Raw genomic sequence first — 17,266 nt, 5'->3', positions numbered from 1 at the left:
GCAGCATTTCTGTTGCTCTGAAAGTTTATTTCCACACTGCTAGTTCTGCTTATATGGCTAGGCATCTGCTTTCTGAAGTTCAAAATCCCTTTCAAAATTGTGTTTGTTTCCAGTTTGATTACTGAAAGCTTTTTCCCAGCAGCAGTGTAATCATCACTCTTAAGTCCCCCGCATCCCAACAGCTGATGTAGCAGTTAAATGTGTCCTCTTCAGTGGTACCTGATAGCAGGAGAACATGCTCATGCTCTTTATATACTGAGTGCTGGTAATTTAAATTAGACAAGAGGAGTTTTGTTGGCAAAGTTTGTGTTTTTCACTGACTGATGAGGTGGGAAAAATATGCAAGTTTTAAGTACACAGATGCTTCTTCCCGCAGAAGACAAAAAGGCATCTTCAAAACTGTGCAGTGGATTGCTCCAACTTGGATTTGTATCAGGCAGTTTTAGGAGTAACAGAGGTTGGTGCCTTGGGACAGAAGAGATTCCAAGGGGAGAGTGAAGGCAGAAAAGTGCAGATCCCCTGGAGGGAGGGAGATGCACCTGCTTTGTAAGCTGGGAAAGGAAAGGAGTTTAACCTTCATATGCCATAGAACCAATATCATAATTGATTTTTTCCTCACCAACATTATGAATTTTTGCTTCAGTTTGTGTGTTTCCATTGAAGATCAGGTTGTGGGGACCAGGAATGGAGCAACTGGTTTTGTGAGAGCCATTCCTTCAGTGGCAGCTCCATCCCTGTAAGATCCTTCTGCAGTGCAGAGTTCCCTTCCTGGACACTCAGTGCACATGGAGAGAGTTCATCATCATGAAGTCCAGTCTGTTTTCTGATGATTTTCTGTCTGAAATTGTCCACAATAAAAGTAATTTGTGAAGTGTTTTTTGTATTATTTTTGGAAGACTTCATTGAGGAAGAGTTGGAAGAAGGTTGTTTTCAATCCCTGCATGACAGGAGCTCCCATGGGTGGTTTTGGTGGCACACAGTGAGGCTGTGGAGTGGGCAGACTGCTAGCTTGAGTTGGTGGTGTATGGCAAGTTTGATAATGTTGTAGGGTTGGGCTTTTCCCACTGCATGCTCAGTACAAAGGTTATTTCAGATTTATCTTGTAGTTGCAATAGTTCCTAAGAGGCTTGGAGTCATCCTTTTTTATATTGGATGCCTGTCTTTAATTTATTAGTAATCTAGTACCAATTGTGTCCTAGGTAAGATTTACTGTTGCCTTTTCCCCATAGCTATTGGAACCCAGATCAATTACTTTGGAACTGACCTTTCTTAATGCTCTCAGGAGGGACAAAATCAGATCAGTTTAGGTGCCTTAATTCCATTTCCATGTAGCATATTTGTACAGATAATTGGATTTCTTTTAGCCTCCAGGCTCAATTTCCTGGTCATTGTTATGCTTTTTGGTTTTTTTTATAGACAATGGCAGCTTATTCATGATAATCCTTCCCCAGGTTCCTGGGGTGTGTTTGCTTTTATTCATTTCTGCTCAATGGGGCTGTGTTTGGGTCTTCAGAGTACACATTTTATTTCCTGCTGAAAGCAAGTTGAGCAGCAAAAGTGTTTGAGGTGTGTTGATGGTGGCCAGGCAACAAAAAGGTATTCAGAAGGCTGTCACTGTCAAAACAAATTGCTTGTCAAGTGTCTCTCTTTGTTGGCTTCTTCTCAGCCTTTCATCATTTGCACTTTTCAAAAACATCCTTCAGTTTCTGAGTGTTTTACCAGGAATACACCCCCTCCCAATGTTTATGGAGATGCCTGCCAGTCTTCTTTCTTTCCCCTGAAAAAAGATGAGGCAATTACTCCTTTAAAGCCATAAAATAATGCTATGTTAAATTGGTTTGAAATAGTTTTTTTGGTATTTTTTCTGTAGGTGGTATAGCCAGCAAGCAAATATTCTAATGAGGAGGCACATATAGTAACATATGTTACAGCAGACTTTGCATTTTTAGTAGCAGAGCTCACTAACTGAAGGACTTTTAGCAAATTTAGCAAATGCTTCTGTTATAAAAACCCCTAAGTTCCTGACAAACAAGGGTTTGAATGTCCCTTTCTAACAAACAGTAGTTCTCCTGTGATAACATTTGTTTCCTCTGTCCCTCTTTCACTGGACTCCAGTGTTGTTCCTTGTATTTGTTCTGAAAGGCTTCCTTTCTGTCAGCCTGTGCTTTTCCATTCATGCACCCATTCCTTGAGACACCCTTCCTGTAATGTCACCCCATTGTGTAGTTTGTCACTTGGGCTCTCTAGGTTCTCTTTTCATCATCACTGGCAGAAATTTGTGTTTTGTATTAAGTAATTGTTGGAGGTTTTCAGTTTGCCTCCCTTTTCTCCTGTGGGTTAGTAGAAAGCTTTTATCAGATTAATTTTTCAGTACATTTATGAAGTTGTTTTATGAAACAAGTCCTTTTTAATCTTAATTGGGGGAAAAGTGGCAGTTGGATGTTAAAATGGAAACAGGTGTTTCTGATGTAAAAGTGAGTACAGGTGCTAACTCAGTCCTGCTCTGTACACCTGTTGTAAAGAAGGGTTTGGGATTCTTTGCCTTGAAAGCTTTTTCAATCTCCTTTTCCTAAGCTGTGCTTATTGCCTGGGGCACAGAGAGGGGCAGGGAAGGATTTTTCAGTGTGCTGTGAGTCTGGCCTGCCTTGTGCCTGCTGTGTGCATCCCTGCAGGAGCAGTGGTGCCTGTGTGTGCCCTTCACAGAATCCTGCACCAACAAACACTTGGCATCCTCTTTTCCTAAGTCTTGTGGGTATGGAAGCTCCAGAATCAACTGGGAAGAGCTGGGGGTTGTTTGGGGCTGCATGGGAGCTTCTTTGCTGAAAATGATAGCAGTAGTCTAGCAAAGAAACTGAGGTTTAGAATCTGCTCCAAATCAGGCTGCAACCTCTGCTGTTTCTCTTAAGGTAAGCATGAATTAAAAAGTGTCCTGGAAATCAGCTCCATAAATGCAGTGTACTGTGGGAAAACACATGGCAGCAGCCACTGCTAGTGCAAGGACTAAATTACCTCAGCCTGTTTTCTCCATGTTGTCAAACAGCCTGCAATGTATCCCTGGAATTCACCTTCCATTAACTTCAGACTCTCCTCAACAGTTACATTTCCTTTACAGGAGTTTAACCCTTAATAGTTCATCCTTGTTTTTAATATGATCTCTTTTTTTTTTTCTCTTTTGTATTTTGTGTACTTGCCTCGTTTATTTTCTTTTGTTATGTTTTGTTTTGTGTTTATGGCCATGTTCCCATTTCAGAGACCAATGTCCTCTAACTGATGAGCAATTGGTTTCAGGGTAAGACCAAACATTCTAAACAATCACCTTTGTCTAGAATGGCTTTCTTTTCTCACCATCCTTTTAATTGTGCTTGTGTTTCTGGTTTCTGTTTTACACTGAATGATGAGAAAATCATATGCTAAATCACAGTGTCTGTAGGAAATGTATTGCTAAAGGTTTGTGCCAGGATAATTACCAAGGTCCTACTAACATTTCTGTGCTTCCTGTAGGGAATCCAGAATGGGTGTGGCACTGTCCCCTCTGTGAATTGGGAAAAGCTGGGAGGCTCTGGGAGTGCACCAAGTATAACCTTGGCATTGTAGTTATTCCAGCAAGGAGCCCTGAATCAAATTGTTTTCTGAGGAGAAGTGGCTTGAAAGTGCAGCTCAGTGAGTAATCTGTTTAATCCCAGGGTAATGATGGAGAGCTCTTTAGGGGATCCAGGTTTGAGCAGCTGTGCTGGTTGCTTGCTCTTGGTGCCCCACTCAATGGGATGGTTACACACAGAGAGGGAAAAGTGCTTAACTCAGGGCCCCAGAAGGAAAAAAAAAAAAAACATCTCTAGTCCCTGCTTAACATAAACCTCACCTATATACTCAGATCCTGTTCTGAACTACTTCAAAGAAAAATTCTTAATAAAAGCCTTGCTTTGAATTCCTGTGGCATATAAAAAGTTATGATCCATTCTTGGGGGACAAAAATGAATTCATGTTTGAATCTCCCCCCCTTCTTTTCAATGTGCTGTTGCTATGTTGTGCTCTGGAGAGGAGTGGTAGAATATTTTGGAGAAATCAAAGCTTTTGTTTATTGTATATTCTTTCTGCCTGCTGAATTCCTTAGTACAGAAGAGGTTTGCTTCCCCCCGGAATTCACAATGCTCAGACCAATCTCTTAAAAGGAGAAGGGTTACTGCCCTACTGTAAAACCTGGTCTGCTTCTAACAAACTCTTGGGCTCTAAGAAGTCAGTGTTTTTAGGTCATCTTAACATACCCCAAAAATGGGAAAATGTGTGTTGAAATATTTAAAATGTCATTTTCTAAGATGAGGTGACTAATTGAAGTAATGGGAATAACACATCTGCTGTTCCTCGATTTCCCTATTGTCCTGAGGTCTAAGAAATGTCAAAATTATGTAGAGCACTGGGGGTTAAAAAAGCCCAGACAGCAAAACTATAAATCCAGGCTGTCAGAGGAGGAGAATGGGGCTGGAGTGCAGGTGACTCTTGGGAGAGCCTGTGGTGATAGGAGGTGCACCTGTGTCAGGATTCTGTCCCTGAACATCTCCTCTGGCTGCAATTCAGTACTCTCCCAGACACAGAAGACCCTGCTAGTAAAAAGATCCTGAGGACTTTCCAAAATCAGCCTTTTAATCTCTTCCTCCCCAAAGAGCCACATACCAGACAGGGCTGTTGGTGTCAAGAGCTCCCCTGGGAAACTGCTGAATTCCCACCTTTAGCACCACGTTTATCTGTTAAAGGATCTGTAATTCCTTGTGGAAGTTCCCAGAATGATCAGTTTATCAGCTCCCAGGTGTCCTTTGCCAAGGCTGGAGGAGGGAAGGGTAACTCATTTCTTAGCAGGAAGCCGACATTTTCCAGTTTGCCCTCCTTCTCCCCTCACCCCCCAAAACATATGCTCCTTTTGGATCCACTGCTGTTCCCATCTTCCTGGCTCCATGATGAGCCTCTTAACGAGCTGCTGAGCAGGGCAGAAAGAGGAGGAGAAGCAGCTCACTGCTGTCATGGTGACTTTTTTCCTATTTTGAATGTGATCTCCAGGGACTGTCAGTCCAGGTCCCGTTCCAGCACTTTGCCCTTTCCTCCCAGATTCCCAAGCTGTGCAGCCCCGTGGCTGAGGAGCATGGGCTCAGTAGCCCCAGGGGTCTCTGGCTAGTCTGTGCTTGCCCTTAGCTTGGAGCTGGGAGCAGAGCAGCCAGGGATTTGGAAGTCTGTACACAGCTGCTCCTTCCATAAACCAAACATAAGCAGAGTGCTGTGGTCAGAGTGACCTGTTTGTACAAGCACCAGGGGCTTTTTCAGTTTGGGCCTGTGTGGTCCTTCATCTCCAGTATTTGTAAATAAAAGGAATTCCCCCTGTGTCCTTGAGTGCATTTGTCTTAATTTCTGTAGTGCACCATGACTCAGAGGGAAGCAGGACTAAGCTACATTAATTGCTTCTCTGGGCATGGAGGGCTCACTTGTGGCCAAGAGATAAGGTGAGCACAGCACACACCCATGCCTGCCCTCCTCTCTGAGTGATACTGGGTTATCTGGGCTACCTGCCTGCTCTAGGGGGATGGTCTGGCAGGGGCACACATCCCTGGGTGTAAATACACTAAATGCAATAAACATTTTCATTCTTAAAAACCAGCTCTCGTCAGAAAGTGGTTTGAAATTCATTTGGTCAAGTAGGAGCTTCTATAAAACAGATGAGGAGAGAACTTGTCAATAACAAGGCTTGCACTGCTCCTGTTTTAGAGCAACAAGTTTACTCTAGCAGCTGAGTTCTCTTCCCTGTGGGTTTGGGTTTCACTGTCCCAGGGAACACCTTGAGGAAAACAAGTGTTGGTAGAGACCACACCAATGCTGTGAGGCCATCAGAGAGAGCAGTTGTGGAATTCCTCCCTTGTCACACAGGATTTTAGCTGGTTTTGACCCCTTGTGGGTTCTTGCCCTCCTGTCTCAGAGCTGCTGCCTTGCCCTCACCAGTCCAGAGCAATTCAGGATAACCCCATGGCTGGGCATTGGGAAGGGCCTGGCCTGTCATGAGTGTGATTTATCAAATGAGAAAGCCCAGGTGAGGCCAGGCAGCTCTTGGGAGGTGCCAGCGGTCTGCTGAGCACAGGTTGAGATCTGTTAAATGAGGAGCTTGGAATGATGAGCTTTGGGAAAGGAAGGACAAGCATTGGCTGTGTTTCTTTTAATTGAATCAGCTTTCTTGCCTTCCCCTCTGCCATACTGGGTGGCTTAAAGATCTCTGTTGTGCTTGAGTGACAGGCTGTGTCAACATGTAATTGCTTAGTAAGTTCATTAACCTGCAGCTAAATCCAGGCAATGGCTAACTCCAGCTCTTTTTATATTTAAGCAAACTGCATCTAATCTTTTCAATGTATTTTGCTGAGCATGTAATTAAATGAGCATGACCCTGCAGTCTTTGTTGTGAACGCTTCCTGTTTTATAATTGTGATGATCTGAGGGATGTAATTTAGGGGTCCTTAATTTTACATAATTGGTCGTACTCCGGGTACAGCAATCTATTCACAATTTACAACGCCTTAAAAACTTTGGAGTTAAATATATCTGTACTTGGAGGAATATTTTGGGGGTGTGCTCTTTGAAAACTGTAATAACTTCTGTTTCTGCTCTTCAAGGTTTTCAGATGTCATCCTGGCAACAATTTTGGCTACCAAGTCAGATATGTGTGGCAAAAAGTTTGAATTGAAGATTGATAATGTTCGCTTTGTTGGCCATCCCACCTTGCTCCAGCATGCCCTTGGGCAGGTAGGTATGAGATCCCCTCTGGGACCTGCCTTCCTCACAAACTGCCTGGCTTTAGTGAGGAAACCTGCAATTCAGGATGCCCATGTTGGCTTTTGATCCTGGTTTTACTCCCTGATGCTCCAAGCTGTCTTTTACTTATTCTGGGTCAGTGGAGTGAGTGGCAAACTGAGGGAGCTGTCAGTGATCACAGAAACTCTTCTGGTTACTGTAGGGAAGCAGTGTGAGTAAAGAGAAGTAAAACTGGGCACTCCAACTCCAAAAGCTGTTTCTCACTATTTTAGTTACTGCAAGTTAGCTTTTAGCACCTCTAATTAGTGTGGCAGTTAAAAAAACACCACCAAAACCCTTCACAAATGCTAAAAGCTGCGTCAGCCTTGTTTGGCTTTTAACTTTTCCTGAGGCTGAAGATAATCCACAAGACTTAGATGGAATATGTAGGATGTTGAAAGAGATCTAGAATTTTCTTGTGGACCAAGTCAGGCTGCTGTTTGCATGGAGACCTTCCTCCATGGCCTGTTTTAGGTCCTTAGAATGAGAGCAGTTTGCTATCTGGACTGTAAAAGGCCCTGCTTAAATCCAGGAAAGAATTCACCCTCTTCTGTGTTCCTGATATTCCCTGTCCTGTTCCTTCCTCCTGCTCAACTGTAGGAATGAACTAGGTTTTGGTAATTTCTGAATCCAGTGCTGATCCCTGTCACTGAACTTCTTTGGTCTCATTTTTCATCAAATTTGCTAAGTCATTCCTTTTTTTTTAGGGAAAAAGCCTGCTTGCCAATTCTGTCCTGCTTTCTAGCTATAATTAGAGGTGGAAACTGCTTGTTGGTAACTGCTGCATGATATTTAGAGGACCAGACTGCTTTAATCCCAGTGAGGAGCTGCCCTAAAGCATCAAAAGATGCTACTTTGGGAACTCAGTTGTGAGTCTGCAGGAAATGTCATGGAGAAGCACCAAGACTCAGTCCTGAAAAGTTAAACTGTCTTGGAAGACAGGATTCAAGTGTGCCCAAGCTGTGCAAATCCATCAGCAGCCCCAGACAAGGCAGAGTGGGGAACCAGGCCCAGGGTCTGTATTGGGACCCCAGCCATGAGCAGAAGGGGACAGGACAAGGGTGGGATGTACTAAACCAGGAGACAGGCACAGATCCAAGGTCCATCCTGGACACAGGCACAGCTCCAGGCCCTGGGCTGAGCTTAAATGGGGCTCCCAGTCATGGATTCTTGGGAGAAATTGTGTGGGAACAGGTCCTGGCCTGGGCCATTTTGGTGCCCTCAAGGCTCTGACAGCAGTGGCCTGTTCTCCCTCAGATCATTTTTCTTTCTTTTATTAATCTCATCTGAAAGGTTCAGCCTCCTAAATGTGCTCTAAACAAGGTTAAAAATTTGTATTTGCATTTTTTCACCACTTACTATTGTACATTCTTTCCAATCAGTTTAATCCTAATTGCATGAAATGTCACTTCATTTCAGTTTGTCTAAATAAAATTGCATCTGGGCAAGTAAATAAAGTTATAAGGAGCTGTTAGCACTTTTTTGTTACTTCTGAAGGAACTTTTTGGGTGTGTCTTATCACCCTGGGAGGTGCCCCAGAACTTTCTAGAGTCCAGAATCTTCTTGCTGTGGCAGCCATCTCTGCTGGTTTGTGTCAGTGTAAATCTGGGACCCTCCTGCAGTTAGGAGGAAGCCAGATGGAGCTGCTTTTCCATGGAGCTCAGGCAGTGTCTGGAGTAACCCAGCAGCCTCTGCTTTGAGTTTCCTCAGAGTCCATACTGCAGCAAATTAATCCACAGGACAGCTCAGCAAATTTTTACTCCAATGAGATTCAGGAGTTACAAGAGCACAAGCATTTAATCCTGTGTGCCAGATTGCTTTTTATGTAGCAATGTTCTGAATTCTTCAAATTCCTTCAGCATTTTCTTTCCCAGCTCAGTCTTCTTTTTTTCTGGACATGAGTTGATATAAAATCTAGCCTGCATCCAACTGATGTTAGTGGTGGTACTTTCTCTGATTTTAAGGAAGGAGCAGGATCAGTCCTTACACTTGGAAATTCATAGGATGTTGTGGAACCTGTAACTCCAGAACAGATAAACTGCCTTTACCACTCTCCCATCACCGCCTTTCTGACAGAATGTAATTTTCACTTTAGGACAAAAAAAAAAAAAACCCAAATATGTATCACCTCCTAGTTTTCTAAATGTAGAGACTCCTGAGTGAGAGCAGTCAGATTTTGGAGTTCAGTCCTGAGCAGTTCACTGCTGGTGCTGGGAACCTGTGGGGAGGGCAGATGCTGCTGTGCTTGCCCTGGCTCAGGTGCTGCACTTGCTTTGGGTAGACACCAACTTTTGTTTGGCCTGGCAGGTTCCAGCTGTTTGCTCTGGGCATGGGGTGGCTGTTGAGCAGGGAGCTGCAGGGGAGGTGGGAATGTCCCCTGCATTTTGTGCTCCATCTTGTGGTGACACGTGCTCCCTTTGGAGCTGGTCTGGCTGTGCAAATTCCACTTGCTTGTCTCAGCTCCAGCTGTTTCTTCTCACTGGAAAGTTTGAATCTGCCTCAGGAATGGAGCTCTCTGCTACACAGAGAATAGAGAGGCTGAAAAATGTGTTTGAAATCCTGCAGGAAGGGAAAAATCAAACCTTTTATTTTAGTTCTGCTGTTCTAGAGCATATTTTGTGTGATAAAAGCAGCAGCTTGTAACAGGATGAAATTTGAATGGGGATTTTAGGAAAGGAAGGAATAGGTGTAGCCTGAGATCTGTGGAATTCTGTTGACAGTACATCTGACAGTTGTGCTAAAGCATTTAAACCTAAGGTCTCTAATGATGCTAAATGTAATAACAGAGACACTAAGCAAGAGTGCTGCCTTAACTGACACTCATTGCCATGCTTGTGACTAAAAGGCTTTGGTTTGAGTCTTCACAGCTGCTCAGCAAAGGCAGTGTTGTAGAGTAACTGTGTGACCCTCCAATTAAAAACAAAAGCATAGTTCTATATTTTGCCAGTCATATTTGATGTTATATATTGATTTGCCTACTCTCTCTTCTGAGCTTGTTATTTAACTATGTTTTTAAAATTTTTTTAAATGACTTTCCCTTTGTTACTCTCTCCAGCTGACACTAGCCAATGGGATTTTCTAAAAAATATTTTTCAGGTATCCAAAACTGACCCCTCACCAAAGAGAGAGATGCCCACCATGATTCTGTTCAACGTGGTGTTTGCACTAAGGGTAAGGGCTGTCTCCATTCCATCTGACAGTGGGATGTGCTTGCATGCATGAGACAATGCAGTAGGCTCACACTCCAGGCTTGTTTTGTGATTAATGGCCAGTGTTTGAAAGCTGCCTCCTCTCAGCAGTGAGGTCACTGTAAAGGGAGAGTGCCAGGGAGCAGCAGCTGAGCAGCTAAATGAGAAGAAGGTACAAGTGAAGAATAATGAGGTTTCAATGCTCAGCAAAAACCTAGAACAAATACATAGTTTCTGCCTGGAATTTTTTTCAGGCATCCTCTATTAACTAGATGCTGTTGTTAAGGGATCCTGGCTTGGCTAATTAGGTGTATAAAGCCCTAGAAATTTCATTATGTTCAAGCATGACTTGATTGCTGAGCTCTGGCTTTCTTTTCCCAGTCCACAGGTTGTTTAAAAATAAATAGTCATCTTTGTGGAAATGGTTGGTTTGTGCTCAACTGGATGTAATGTCATAATTTTTAAACCTCCAGCTCCCTGCTTGTGAAAGGAATTTTTTTCTTTTAGCACTAGTACTTTTCTTACTACTGGCTTTGCAGTGGTGACATAGAGCTGGCCCCAGCCTGCATGGCTTGTCATTGGATGAGGAGCAAGGTTTCACACAGGACAAGTGCCTGAATCAAGCCAGAAATTGTTTACAGAGCTCTGCTGGGAATCCAATGTTCCTCTGCTTTAGGACACTGCTGGGTCAGGGAGTGCTGAATTTGCAATGGAGGAGTTGATTTTAGATTTCCCATGTTAAGAGATGTTGTTTTGGTGATTTGTTAAAGCCCTGTGCTTTGCTTGCAGGGAAGTGTGTGTAGATGCACCTGCAAAAACACACATTGATGATGCACACTGAGCCATGTGGCAGCAGAAGCATTGAAACCAATGCTCCTTCATTCACTTCATTCACACTGAAGACTAGCCCACATTTTTCTGGAATCTAATTTCTAGTGCTTCTAGGAAAACTTGCTTTCTTTGCCCTTCAGCCATGAGATGATACTGATGTAATTGTGTGTGTGATGCAGCACAAAATCCATTTGCCAAATGAGACACTCTTAGTTCACAGGGGCAGTCAGGTTTCTGGAAATTGTTGGGCAAGAAGCAAGTGGAAATTTTTTCCTGGGATGGAGCAGTGCAGTGCAGGAGCTGGGTGGAGGCCCTCAGAGATAAAGATGAGTGTCCATCTGCAGTGGGCAGACAGAGCAGGCAAAGGCCCAAGTGTGATAATCAGCACTGATCCTGCTGTGTTTGAGCTTCAGGGCTACCAACGTGGCGTGACTCAGCAAGAACAGCAGAGTCAAAAAACTGATGAGTCACAGTTTGCTGCTTTCTGTGCCAAGTGGTCACTTGCCAGAACTTTAAATTCCTTTAAATGTCTTAACAAACATGAAGCAGCTGCTGACTCATGCTGGAGCTAGTGAATTCCCCCTCACCCCCCTTGGCAGCTGTACTGATGTGATAGATTTTTCCAGCACTTTCTTTCTGGGACTTGCATAAATGCAGTGTTAGCAATAAGCTATATTTGTGAATTTTTTGGGAGCACAGATCCAAATTAATACAGATTTGGGATAAAAATATTGGTCATGAGCTGGTAATTGTTACCTAGTTAGTTCCTTGTCAGTATAGAGGACAAACACCAGTGTGGCAACATGAAGTTAGTGGGACATGTTAAAGGTGCTGTGCTGCCAGTGAGTTTCACCTGAACATTGGGATATTCTGCCTTTTCAAAAAGCTTGACACTGTCTTGTCTCACTGTGTGAAGTTGAGATCTTTGCTCTCTGCTGGTAGAAGGTTAACAACTGGAAAAGCAACCCAGACAGAGCTATCCCTGTCCATGTGTGGTGTTCCTTTCACGCACTTAACGAGCTTAAAAATCCAAATTACTTTTGGACCCCTCCGAGCTTCTGCTTGGTCGCGGGTAGAGAAAATTCTGTTCATTTCTGGTTGAGAGGCTGATTTTGGTGTCAGTGGGAACCATTTGGCTGTGGTTGCCTGGCTCAGAGGCTGCTGGTGCTCCCCTCAGGCCAACGCGGACCCGTCGGTGATCAGCTGCCTGCACAACCTGTCGCGCAGGATCGCCATCGTCCTGCAGCACGAGGAGCGCCGCTGCCAGTACCTGACCCGCGAGGCCAAGCTCATCCTGGCCATCCAGGACGAGGTGTCTGCCATGGCAGAGAGTGAGTGCCTTCAGCAGCTGGGGCTCTCAACTGGGACACTCTTCCTGAGAGGTGCTGGTTGTGCCTTCTTGCTTCTCTCGTGCCTGGGATCGCTGTGAGCAAGTTTTGGTGCTCTGTAGCACTGTGAGCAAGTTTTGGTGCTCTGTAGCACTGTGAACAAGTTTTGGTGCTCTGTAGCATTCTTACAGCTTTTCCCTTCATTTTGCCTCAGCCAAGTTCACTATCCCTATGCAGAGATAGTGAACTTGGCTGAGGCTGATTTTTAGAGGTTTGTGGTGGTGTTCACAGGGGTCCCAGGATGAGGGAAGAGACAAGAATGACTCTGTGTTTTGACTCTATGTTTCAGAAGGCTTGAATTATTATTTTATGTTATATATTATATTAAAACTATACTAAAAGAATAGAAGAAAGGATTTCATCAGAAGGCTGGCTAAGAATAGAAAAAGAAGGAATGATAACAAAGGGTTGTGACTGACCAAGACAGTCTGAACAGCTGGACTGTGATTGGCCATTAATTGGAAACAACCACATGAGACCAATCACAGATGAACCTGTTGCATTCCACAGCAGCAGATAATCATTGTTTACATTTTGTTCCTGAGGCCTCTCAGCCTCTCAGGAGAAAAAATCCTAAGGAAAGGATTTTTCAGAAAACATGTCTGTGACAGAGGTGAAGTAATTTCTTTGCTTTCTTTGCTAGTTAAGTTCAGCACAATCCCTGGAGACTGCACTGAGCCATCATGTTTGTCTCTCCCTGTCAGGCTGACATGAAAGAGCTCCTGTGTGGCCTCCTTCACCCAACCTAGAGCAAGTTTTGCATGCTTTAGTGCTGTCTGCTGAGTCACCAGACTGGTTATGTGGAAGCTTCACTCTTATGTGCTGTTACCTGGCTAGCAAACAGTTACAAAGCATTTTTCTAGACTGTACTTGGAAAATGCTCTGTAACTGTAATGCTTATAACAGTGTGGACTATTTAAGGTGAACTCTGACAGTGATGCATTATCTTGATGCAAGCATTAAAAATTAAAGCTAACATCTAGAAAAACAAAGCATTTAAAGTCATCATTTGTCCAATTTGGTTACATGTGCTTAACTGAGTTGAGGTTTAGCAAAAGTTGGCATTAATTCACTATTATCATTTTAATGTGTAACTTGAGTTATTGTAAAAGATTTGAAAGGTAATTGTAGATAAAATGCTAAAAATTCTGTCACTAATGTTGATACCCCGTGGGGGAAGAGGAAACTCTTTGGTTTGAAGTCAGTTATTTACTTTCTTGTTTTGAATCTTTCCATAGCCACAGAAGGGCCCCAGTCACCTTTTCATCACATCCTACCCAAGTGCAAACTGGCCAGAGATCTCAAAGAGACATATGACAGGTAAGTTGGATTTTAGCCCTTCAGTCTTGGCTCATGGTATGCTGTTTCTCATTGAAATCTCCTGGCTTTGTTCCTAAGGATATTATCCACTTCCTCATGCTGTTAATCATTGGGATTTGGGTTTTAAACCAGGCAGAGCAATGTGAAGCCTGGAAGTCAGGAGAAATGTTTGCAGAACTGCTATCCTAATCATTACCTTGGTCTGTCTTTGTTGTCTTGTTCTTAAAAGCTGATGATGCCTGTCACAGCTTTAAGAATTATTATTTTCTTCCTTAGCACAGGGCCACCTATTGACGAGTGAAGTGTAGAACTGACAAGTGCCATAACAGGGGTGTCACAGCACTGGGGAAATGCTCTAAACCTGCAGCTAAGGGGAAAGTGCTGCAGGAGCACTGATGGCAAGTCAGGTACTGCCCTGGCCCCATTTGTGCATGTCTGGACAGTGAATTTGGATGAGATGCTGAGGCTTCCAGCAGAATGGAAAGTGTAACATGCTGTTTCTTGACTGGGTTAGAAGTTCTGGCAGAGGTTTCAAAGCAGTGTGGGGCTGTTGTTGAACTTCAGCAGGAGCCTGTGCTGTCAGTGCTGCCTCCTAGGGCCCAGAGGCTCCTGCAGCCAGGATTGTGCCTGGGGAGGGGCCTGGACAGAGGGACACAGAACCACAGAACCTCTGTGTGTGGGTGGGGAGATGCTGTGCCCCTGGCTTGGGGTGTTTGTCAGGGATTCAGGGATTCAGGCTGGAGTTCCTCAGGGAACCCTTTGTCCTCCCTGGGTTGTGGCTTCTCATGTACAGAGGGGATCAGAGCCCTGTAGGGTAAAGCACTGGGAGCCTAAATAATATAATAGAGCATCAGAAAACTTCTGCTAAGCTGCTCTTTGTGTTCCAGAGCTGTGAATTTCATCTTGCTTGAAGAAATGTTGTATGTGGTTCCATACACCTTGCACAAAACCTAAGTACTAAAGTTTGAGTACTAAACTTTTAAGGAAGGCAGTTTTTATGCAGCCTGTAATTCTAATATTCCAGTTATATTTTTCTGTTCCTTTAGGGCTATGTATTTATGACTGGGCAAAACCCTAATCACGTTTCCAAATATTTTAGGGACACAGTGACATCTTGTGGCATTTAGCTGTGACTGTAGGAACACAGAGCTCATGTGAGCCTTCCCAGAGATAAGGAGGAATAGACAGACGATGGAGAAATGCACTTTGGTGCTGCCCCCAGCTGTAAAACAAGGCAGTTTCTCCCTCATTTAGGCACTGTGAGTGGGGAAGAAGTGGTGCAAGTTGGATTTTGACACTTTTGTATGGCACTGTCAAAAGCAAATGCGAGACCTTATTGGTGTTGGTTAAAATCTGAAGTGCCTGTGTGCTTGATTGGAAAGCTGTACTTGAAAAGGAGCTGACAGTGTTGTTGGGTGATAAGGAAATGTTCTGCAGGGCTTTTCTATTAATACTTCATATGAGAGCATAGGAAATATGCTTGTTATACCTGCAGTCAGATCAGCTAGAGGAGCTGCAGCACCTTACCAGGCAGGCATAGATTTAAAATTACTTTTTAGTAAGGTAGAAAAAGGGTTCTAGAAATACAGTTTTCTCCAGGATGAATTAATTATTCCTGTGTGGCAGCAGCTCTGGAGTGAAGTCTGTGTGGTCTTCTGTGAAGTGAGGGTTAGTCATAAGTGACATGGGGTTACAAAAAAACCCAGATAGACAAGAATGCATAAAATAAATCTTGTCTGTAAGATAGGCACCAATCCTGCTCACAGTTGTAAAACTCCTGCTGTAATGAATATTTTATCCAGTTTGGACACCACATTTCAAGAGGGATTTAGGCCACCTAGAGAGTGTGGAGGAGTGTGAATGACCTCAGAGGGAAGATGGAAAGATTGGCTCTGTTGCTTTTAAAGGAGAAGGGAGTGCTGGGAAGGGTGAACCTTGGGATGCATGCAGTGACAAAGTGCTGTTCTAAATTTACAGAGGCTTCTGGCGTAGCCTTTGGCTGTGGGAGAGCAGCCAGTGGAGTGGAGAGAGCACTTTGAATTGCAGATGGAGCCCAGCTCTCTGTTTGAGATTTGCTCCAGCCAGCATTCCCAAGTGCCTGCTGATTTCTGCAATTCCAGCCCAATTGCCAGGGTTGTTCCAGAGGTGCTGTCGAGCCCTTGGCTTCCTGTAGATGGTGCTGAGGTATTTCAGGCAAGACCCAGCATGTTCCCTGAGCAAGCTGGTTTGTGCAAAACCACAAGCAGAGGAATATTGCTGTTGTTCAGAGTGTTCTTTGGTTTTGAATGAGGTGCCTGTGTTCCATAAGGCAGGATCAGTACCCAGGACATCTTGACAAGCAATGGAGTGGTGTTACACTGACAGCTCAGAGCCTTTCAGCTTCTACTTCCTGGGACATTTTGTCTCTAATGGAGAGAACTAGAATGTTTCTTTTTGATTAATTCAGAAAATTGAGAGTCTTCATTCATCTTGTCCTCAAACTGAAGCATTGTGTGGAACAGAAAGCAATGGTTTTTAGGCTCAAGAAAGTTTTCAGGACTTCAGTGCTGAAAAACTTACTGATGTTACAATATGTGTCTCTTTTGAGGAGCTTTCACAAAGTTTTATCTGCAACTGTAGATAATATGTGAGCTTGATAGTTACTAACTGCCTGTCTGGTTCTAGCAAATTTCTCTTAGCTTTGCATTGGAATAAGTATGGAGAGGTTCTTGGGGAGGTTTGGATTGTGTGTTTCTTCTTTTTAATACAGAAAGTGCCTTTATAAATTTTTAGAGGTTTTTGGGGAGGTTTGGATTGTTTGTTTCTTCTTTTTAATACAGAAAGTGCCTTTATAAATTTTTAGAGGTTTTTGGGGAGGTTTGGATTGTTTGTTTCTTCTTTTTAGTACAGAAAGTGCCTTTATAAATTTTTAGCCTGATGGGACTCAACTGTGTGGTAGATCTTGCCCATCTCAGCTCAGGGAATGTTTCTGTGAGACTTAATGTTATTTCTGTGGCTGTGCTGTAAAATAGAATCCAACTACAGGTATTTATCAAAGGACAGCCCTTTGTCCTTTATAAGGAAATGTGAAATCATTTCAAAGCTCTGAGTAGTCTCAACCTCTAGGAAAAACAAACTCCAAAGCTACAACCTCACCTCCACCACACTCAAAAACATGGGGCTAATTCCTGATATAAACAGGATAGATGTGATATGAGGTGTGTGTATGTAAAAATTCATAACTCTTTATAAATGTGAAGTGGGATTTCTTTGTTTTGTGAATAGTTATGGAAGAAGCTGCAGTTCTGGGAGATGCTGGCAAACTTTCATGTTCTCATTTTGGGGAGTAGCTCACGGCTCAGGACACAGCAGAATAGAGCAAAAGAGAGTGATAGTCCCTAAAATATTCCCCAGCTTCCTGCAGCTCTGGGGGGGTTTCTGTACATTCAGCAGCTTCCAGCTGATCTCACTTCCCAGAATTAACCCACAGTCCTGTGAGCCAGAGTAAATATTGAACAGCCACAGCATCCTCTGATAAGGAGCTCCATGTTTTAGCTACTTTTTGTATTTCTTTCTATTTCTTCTGAACTTTGCTCCTTCTTGTAGCATGAGATGTCTCATGGGCCTTATGATGGAGAGACATTAAACAGCTTTTTCCTGTTTGCCTCTCCCTGTCTCAGTTTTAAACTCTGTTATCTGATCATCCTGATCCTTGGCCATGTATCCCTCGGATCATTCATC

General features: G+C 43.5%; 1 protein-coding gene across 3 annotated transcripts in view; it reads left to right on the top strand.

Annotated features, from left to right (window-relative positions):
* NPRL3 (NPR3 like, GATOR1 complex subunit) overlaps positions 1-17,266 on the top strand; it is a 42,377-nt gene that overhangs the window by 3,210 nt on the left and 21,901 nt on the right. For 2 of the 3 annotated variants that reach the window (XM_058035893.1, XM_058035892.1), the window contains exons 3-6: positions 6,642-6,771; positions 9,916-9,990; positions 12,016-12,169; positions 13,465-13,546. In XM_058035893.1, coding sequence (XP_057891876.1) covers positions 6,688-6,771; positions 9,916-9,990; positions 12,016-12,169; positions 13,465-13,546 — 395 coding nt within the window. In that variant the 5' untranslated portion in view covers positions 6,642-6,687. Of the gene's footprint in view, positions 1-3,566; positions 3,661-6,641; positions 6,772-9,915; positions 9,991-12,015; positions 12,170-13,464; positions 13,547-17,266 lie in introns of those variants that run through there. The other variant, XM_058035894.1, reaches the window with a different exon arrangement.

Source organism: Melospiza georgiana, chromosome 16 (genome assembly GCF_028018845.1).
Source record: "Melospiza georgiana isolate bMelGeo1 chromosome 16, bMelGeo1.pri, whole genome shotgun sequence".
NCBI lineage: Eukaryota > Metazoa > Chordata > Aves > Passeriformes > Passerellidae > Melospiza > Melospiza georgiana.
The sequence above is the reverse complement of the archived record's forward strand: the minus strand, read 5'-3'. Positions and strand labels throughout refer to the sequence as shown.